Source organism: Oncorhynchus clarkii, chromosome 19 (genome assembly GCF_045791955.1).
Source record: "Oncorhynchus clarkii lewisi isolate Uvic-CL-2024 chromosome 19, UVic_Ocla_1.0, whole genome shotgun sequence".
Classification (NCBI taxonomy): domain Eukaryota; kingdom Metazoa; phylum Chordata; class Actinopteri; order Salmoniformes; family Salmonidae; genus Oncorhynchus; species Oncorhynchus clarkii.
In genome coordinates, this window is record NC_092165.1 from 18,454,791 (window position 1) to 18,463,140 (window position 8,350).

The 8,350-nt window shown below is 44.2% G+C and overlaps 1 protein-coding gene across 1 annotated transcript; it reads left to right on the forward strand.

The window, feature by feature from the left end:
• Nucleotides 1-1,653, forward strand: LOC139374151 (zinc finger protein 501-like). Its single transcript, XM_071115158.1, has one exon. The coding sequence runs from the start codon at nt 60-62 to the stop codon at nt 1,329-1,331; it is 1,272 nt and encodes a 423-aa protein (XP_070971259.1). The 5' UTR covers nt 1-59; the 3' UTR covers nt 1,332-1,653.
• Nucleotides 1,654-8,350: the final 6,697 nt, after the last annotated feature.

The window sequence follows — 8,350 nt, forward strand, 5'->3', positions numbered from 1 at the left end:
GTCATTGTGTGGACCAAGGAAGACACGAAACTTAAAACGGAATTTTCAGTTTTCTGAGAATGGCTAAATTACAGTCTTTGAGTGTATTTGTTAATGAGCGTTTAACAGTGGCTGCTGTGGAGATTTTTGACGTTGTAGAGAAAGTGGTAGCCGAGTACCTGGAGGAAATTTCCCGTTCTAAAGAGGAGAATGACCGGCTACGGAGACTTCTGCGGATCACAACAGAGATAAAAGAGGAGGAAACCCCTGAGCAGGAGTGGAGCCCCAGTCCGAGGCAGGAGAAACCAGAGCCCACACAGATTAAAGAGGAACAGGAGGAAATCTGGACCAGTCAGGAGGTAGAGCAGCTCCAAGGCCTGGAATCTGACACCATTGAGTTCGTATTCACCCCTTGTGTGAAAAGTGAATGTGATCTTCCCCAAACCCAGACTGTGGATGGCAGAGGGAGTGACTTTAAACTGTTGGATCACATAAAGGGTCTCGACATTTCATGTGACCCTCCGGATAATGAAGGCAACACCTCCATCCACAGCTCAGCCGTAAGCAGCGTCCCATTAGGACTTGACAGCAGCCCACCATTGAGAGAACTGACAAAAAGCAGCACCGTGTCTAAAAAACCTCATTGCTGCCTTGACTGTGGCAAATGCTTCACTCAGATTGGCCGACTGAAGATGCACTCGAGGATTCATTCAGAGGCCAAACCATTTTGCTGTGGAGACTGTGGGAACCGATTTCAGCTGAAAGGAGAACTAACCAAACATATAGTGATTCACACTGGAGAGAAACCATTTAACTGTGGTGACTGTGGGAAAAGCTTCAATCGCAAGCTTATTCTTAACAGGCATATACTGCTTGTCCACAAAGAAGGGACACAGTACGAAAATGGAACGACGAAAGGAGAGAAACCATTTTGCTGTGGTGACTGCGGGAAAAGTTTCACTCGTAGGCAGACCCTGAACAGACATAAAATGATTCACACAGGAGAAAAACCATTTCATTGTGGGTACTGTGGGAAAGGCTTCAATCGCAAGGAGACCCTCATTGATCATATCCAGAATCATACAGGAGAAAAACCGTTTAGCTGTGGCGACTGTGGGAAAAGCTTCAATAGGAAGAGGAACCTAACTTCTCATTTACTGACTCACACAGAAGAGAAACCATTTAGCTGTGTTGACTGTGGGAAAAGCTTCAAGCAAAAGAGTGACTTAACCAAACATATAATGATTCACATGGAAGAGAAACCATTTAAATGTGGAGAATGTGGAAAAAGCTTCAATTACAAGGTTAACCTCAACAGGCATATACTGTTCATCCACAAAGAAAGAAAATAGAAAGATGGTGAAAAGAAGAAAGAAAAGTAAGACAGATCTTCTGTCAGGAAATGAGAAGCAGGATGTGGACAAAACTGTTTAGCGAAACAACTCTAAATCATTCATCTTGTAGGTTTCAAATACATGGATATGTGATTCATTCACTTTTGTAAAATGTTCTATGTAAATAAAGTTAGATTTTATTTGAATAATGATCAAACAGTACAGTACATGCTATTGTTTAAAGAATGGTATGGATGTTTTCATGTTGTTAGAAACAGGAGTTTCCCGGTCTCTCGGGGTGATGAGAGAATGGTGAGACTAATGTTATTGATACATTCAACATTTTTTTTAAACTACTAATGAACTAATAAAGTATTGTATTAGAAACATGTATCATAGTGCTGCACTAAAACAAAAATGTGCACTCCCTGTGGGTCCCCTGGGAATGACTTTAGGACCACTGTTCTATTATGTTCTCAAGTCTAGATTTAAAGGCCCAATGTAGCTGTTTTCATCTCAATATCAAATCATTTTAGGGTAACAATTAAGTACCTTACTGTGATTGTTTTCAATTAAAATGGTCAAAGAAACAAAAATAACTTCCAAGCAAAGAGCAATTTCTCATGCAAGAATTTAGCTGGGACTGTTTGGGAGTGATCTGAGTGGGTAGGGGAAAATTGAAAACGAGCTGTTGGCAGAGAGGTTTGGAACTGATTTTCTTATTGGGCTCTTAACTAGCGATGTCACCAGGCAGGCCAAAACTGCATCCCACCAAAACAAACTTCAGGTGGCCTTTTAAAACCGCTTTTACGTTAAAAGGGCAATTTCACTATTTTTTTTATTCCAACCTCAATGTGGAAATATATAAAACACAGAAAATCACAGTTTTGTCTGCACTAGGCCTTTAACAATATACGTCAGAGTCTAGGATGGTAGTTTTACCATAGGAATCTGCCAGCAATCCACAGTATCTCTATTGACTTGAAAAAACCATGAAACATATCACCGTTAATTTGTCTCATGGGTCTGTAGAATAGCATTGTCCCTCCAGCTGAGCGTTGAATGGAGTAGGATGAAATTATCCCCAAATGCTGATTTAAGATCAGTTTTTTTTTTAAAGAGCATAAACCGTTACAAATTATATCTGGTTCTCTCTTACACCTATCAGAACACACACACAAAAAAACATTAACTGTGGCAGGATGTCAAAGATCTGAAAACAAGACCCTTTATCAAAATTTCCCACATTTTTTTCATAACCATGCCTATTATCAATTTTTAACAAGAAAAAAAAAACATTCATTTTAAAGATCTTGAATTTGACCATCGGATATTAGTCTCAAAATAAATTAAGTGTACAGCCTCTTGGCCTGAGGAGAAAGTCTTAAGAGGATCCAGTCTGCTCCAGGAGTTAATCCAGCTCCAGGTTAGTAAGGGTGGGTCGGTTGTACTCATGGATAGGACAGTTTATGTACACGAGTGTCATAGACAGCTGCTTGACAACACCTTTTACAAGAAACTCAGAAGTGACCCCACTTCCCAATTTCAGAATACTATCTTTACTGTCCTAGATGGGTATTTAAGTTCTGGTCAGATAACCAAAAAAAGAACATGCTTTTTTGGCTATTCAACACCCTAAAATTGCCACTTTCTATACTTTGCCGAAATTACACAAGAATGTTACACAACCTCCAGGGCGCCCTATTGTAGCGGGCATTGATGCAGTAACGGCCCCTCTATCTACTTTTGTTGACTTTTTTATTAGACCACTAGCAGAACAGCTCCCCTCCTTTGTAAAGGACACCAGCAGTATAATCTCTATCATTGAATCGCTTGATCCTCTCCCTGAGAATACCTTGTTAGTTACTTTTGATGTTGAGTCATCATTATACACTAATATTCCACACGAGGGTGGTATTGAAGCTATGGAACATTTTCTTCTGCAACGTGACCCTAATGAACTACCTTCCAGTGCATGCATTGTAACATTGGCTGAAATACTACTCACGCATAACTATTTCATGTTTCGGAATTATTTCTTTATTCAGACGAAAGGTACTGCTATGGGATCCCCCATGGCTCCTAACTATGCTAATTTGTATGTGGGTTACATGGAGAAACAGTCTATTTTCAACCCTCTCAAAAATGTTTTCTTGTCTCACGTCATTATTTGGAAACGGTATATTGATGATATTTTTGTTCTATGGAGGGGTGATGCAAAACAGCTCCAGGCGTTCCATGCTTTTCTTAAGTCCTGTTCTCAGCATCTGAGATTTACTATGCAATCTGACACACGTCAAATCAGTTTTCTTGATCTTCTGATCTTGTGTGAAGATAATGTTCTATACACTGATCTTTACAGGAAACCTACTGATCGTAACAGTTTGTTGAGGGCTGATAGTTGTCACCCACTTCACTTGAAAAATAGTTTGCCCTACATCCAATTCTGTCGAATCAAAATAATTAGCAAAAAACAATCCGATTTCGACAGAAATATGGCTGAGACGCAAAGAAAGTTCAAGGAGAGGGGCTACAAGAATGATCAGATTAATAATGCCATTGAGAAAATTCAAAACGAGACATGACCTTTTTCAAGGTCAGTGGTATCCGAGGGCCACTCTGTGGTATCCGAGGGCTTGGCCGCTGAACGGCACCAATGGACCATGTTAGGACTACAGGAGGGCGTAAAGTACACCATGCAGAGCGCAAGGGCACCGGCTATAACCGCGGCATACCAGTTGCGCTGGCGTTTGTTCTGCTCTTGGTGCACTGATATTGCGGTTGTGGCCGAGTCATGCAGGGTGCAGTAAGTCCTCCAATACCTGCATTCTCACTTGGATGAGGGCTCTGCAGCCTCTACACTGAGAGGGTATTTGTCCGCTATATATGCCTGCCATGTGGGGTGGATGGACAGGCCAGTGGGGTGCCATCCCTTGGTTTCCAGGTTTATGAAGGTGGTTTGTAAACTGCGTCCAGCTAGGACCCGCTCAATAGCGAGCTGGAATCTGGATGTGGTCTTGGCAGCTTTGGAAAAGCCGCCTTTCGAGTCGTTGGAGTCTGCTTCCCTGAAACACCTCTCTATGAAGGTGGCTTTTTTGGTAGGGATTACTTCCATGAAGAGGGTGGGTGAGCTCCATGCTCTTTCGGTAAGCTCCGAGTGCTACCGGATTGACCTCGGTGGGAGGAGTACATCTCTCCGCCCCAACCCTTCATTCCTCCCGAAGGTTCTGTCAAACAGGCATGTGAACATCTCTTTTATCCTTTCTGCTTACGATCTGGGCCTCCCCCCGGCATGCTGTGCGGGCACTGGCTGCCTATGTGGAGAGGACTTGGTCAGTGAGAACAACATACCAGCTCTTTGTCTGCTATGGTGAGAGATCCTGGGGGATCAAAGCAGAGGATCTCTCACGTAATCGTGTCCACGATCAGGACAGCATACCGCCTGGCTGACAGGCCAGTGCTGGGATCTGTGGTGGCACAATCAACACGAGGTGTGGCTGCTCCTGGGTTCTACTGAGAGGAGTTCCCCACACTGATATCTGTATTGCGGCCAGCTGGGCTTCCTCTTGCACCTTTTGCTAGGTACTATCGGGTAAATGTGGCCCCTGGCTCTGCGGTTGGTTCATCGGTCCTGGGCGCCGCCTCCCCTTCCAGGGACTGTGCCGGGAACCCCCTTCCACATTGACGGCCCCTGCGTCTCGGTCCTGCGCTGGGACTTCGCCGCTGGCTGGCCATGTCCCTCTAGCACCGCCTAAATCTGGTACGGGTATACGAATGTATTGGAGTATCCAATATAGTGAAACATAGCGAAGGTTACGTATGGAACCACGGTTATGTGAGCTATATAGATCACTCCAATCCTCTACGGTGCTAGAGGCACCTCCAAAAATGATGTAGAGAACGTGTGTCGAGGCCATGGGGTCTATACATGGGGCGGACCCCAGCCGTGATACAGGTGTACACGGGAGTAAATCTCTAAATCCTCACCTGGGGTGTATCCCTCCACTTCAGAGTGCTACCAATATATTAGTCATTGTGTCTTGCGTGGTTTTTGTTGACAATCTGGCAGGTTCTCAGACTTCTGGTTCATTTAGATTGCCCACCTCTTAGTACGGTAAACCCTGGTCTAGGAGCAGTTGGTAACATTGGCCATCACCGTCCTCTATGTTGTTGAAGAAGCGGTGGGAGCAAAACACCTTCATCGTGAGGTTTCGCGCTGTCTATAAACGCAACATGCAACTATTTAAAGATTTCACTGAGTTACAGTTCATATAAGGATATCAGTCAATTTAAATAACTAAATGAGACCCTAATCTACGGATTTCACATGACTGGTAATACAGATATGCATCTGTTAGTCACAGATACCTTAAAAATAAGGTAAGGGCGTTGATCAGAAATCCAGTCAGCATCTGGTGTGACCACCATTTGCCTCATGCAGAGCGACACATCTCCTTCGCATAGAGTTGATCAGGCTGTTGATTTTGGCTTGTGGAATGTTGTCCCACTCTTCTTCAATGGCTATGTGAAGTTGCTATTGGCGGGAATTGGAACACGCTCAATGGATGAAATGTCTGGTGAGTATGCAGGTCCTGGAAGAACTATTTTCAGCTTCCAGGAATTGTGTACAGATCTTTGTGATATCGGGCCGTGCATTATCATGCTGAAACATGAGGTGATGGCAGAGGATGAATGGCACAACAATGGGCCTCAGGATCTCATCACGGTATCTCTGTGCATTCAAATTTCCATTGATAAAATGCTATTGTGTTCGTTGTCCGTAGCTTATGCCTGCCCATACCATAACCCCACCGCCACTATGGGGCACTCTGTTCATCAGCAAACCGCTTGCTCATACGACGCCATACACGTGGTCTTCGATTGTGAGGCCGGTTGGACATACTGCCAAGTTCTTTAAAACCACATTGGAGGTAGCTTATGGTCGAGAAATGAGAATACAATTCTCTGGCAACAGCTCTTGTGGACATTCCTGCAGTCAGCATGCCAATTGCACACTCCCACAAAACTTGAGACATCTGTGGCATTGTGTTGTGTGAAAAAACTGCACATTTTAGAGTGGCCTTTTATTGTCCCCAGCACAAGGTCATGCTGTTTAGTCAGCTTCTAGATATGTCACACCTGTCAGGTGGATGGATTATCTTGGCAAAGGAGAAATGCTCACAAACAGGGATGTAACATGGATATAGGGAACATTTCTGGAACATTTCTGTGATCTTTTGTTTCAGCTAAAAAAACACGAGACCAACACTTTACATGTTGCGTTTATAGTTTTGTTCAGTGTTGTGGGAGAACAGGAGATGTGAAGGAGATGAAGGCTTGTGTGGGCCAGGGTCTACCAAAGCCAGACGCCTGGTGATATCCCATTTAGTTCAGTGTCTCCATAGTTATGATTAACCCTAGAAAGGAGGAAAGACAAAGAGGAAAAGATGGAGAGTGTGAATTTGCTTGTCAAAAAATGGTTAAAATGTGGATACAGCAAAACTTGTATTTCTTTCTTGTCCAAGAGGAAGAGGACACACATTTCTGGTCCTTGAGAAAATGGTTTACGTTCTCTTCTCAAAACGACAAACTTACACTACCTAAAGGTGGACTTCACCCTCATCCCTTTGGGGCGATTCCAGACCAGAGGGAGCGGAAAATATTTAGGGTATCAGATGTTGCTGTCAATTCTCACAAAGAAACTTCAAAAACGTTTCTGAAAATCATGATGAAAGTGGGCATTTTAGGCTCTTTTTAGACCTACAGCATACTGCACATGCCTCCTGTAAGAGTTTATGATCTGTGAATCGTACATAATACAGACAATATCTTGGTGTCATTATACACCTTATAATGTGCTCAAACATATGGCGGATGTCTAGATTCAGAAATATACATTTTCAAATTAATTTATTCAACATTAAATCTATTAACCATCCAGGCAATGTCAGGACATGTAGGCAGAGCAACAAAGGGACCAGTCAAGTTGTTTCGACCCTGGGCCCCCTCTCCCTCCTCTCTCTCTCTCTCTCTCGACCTCTGAATGCTCGAACTGGGAGGATTGGCTCCTAGTGAGTTGGCATGGCTCCAGCAGAATCAAACTGACACAGTACCTTAACAGCTGGAGATGGCTCCCATCTAGATAAGATTCAGGGGACCGTTGCTCTGAAGAAGGCCTATAAGGTATCCAGAGCATGAGGAAAGCTGCGCCCCTGTGGTGAGGCTGGGTGGCTTCCCCGGTGTGAGGCGCATCCATGGAAGGTGGCAGACGCGCCCCCCCCCCCCCCCCCCATAGCTGGCCCACCGGGTCAGGAAGTGGCGGGTACCCCAAGTCAGGTGGCTGAGAACCTAGCTGGGTGGGAGTCCTAGGGCCTTACATGGCAGGGGACTCAAAGCAGCTGCTACTAAGGCCACAAACTGCGACTTGGAACCTAACTGGGCATGAGACATACGGTAGTGCCTCGGACTAGAACAGGACACTACGGGTCAACTGAAGCTGACACTGCTAACAGACTGTGGACCCATGGCACAGACTAGTGGGACAGGAGGCTGGTCAAGATACAGGGTGAGATGTTTTTCATCACCAATAAAATATCTGGAATTGGGGTTATGGTAATCTGTTCCAAGATCTGTGGTTAAGGGAAACTGCTACCCAGAAAGAGCCAGAAAACACCAGGGGTGTATTCATTATGCCGATTATGTTGCAAAAGGCTTCTTAAGTGGAAGCAAAAGGAAAAAATCTAGGCGGGACCTTCCCGAATTTGTCCAATGGAAACTCTAGTTTTGCTTCTGTTTGGTTCTAAAAACGGTTAACGGTTTCCGTAAGGAATTCACCCCTGTACGCCCCACCCAGTGTTCCACCCAATGACTGTGTTTGAAGGTTCCACCAGAGTTGAGAAATATTACATGAGTTCCTTAAAAAAAAAAAAAATCATAAGGTTTCTGACGATGATTCTTATTTTTGTGTTCACGTTTTGAAGCGAGTGTACTTTGTTGAACGTCTCTGGCCGCACACAGGTGGTACCAGTGAGTGGACT

Coding starts and splice junctions, on each gene's coding strand:
- LOC139374151 (XM_071115158.1), top strand. CDS start 60: ATGGCTAAATTACAGTCTTTGAGTGTATTTGTTAATGAGCGTTTAACA.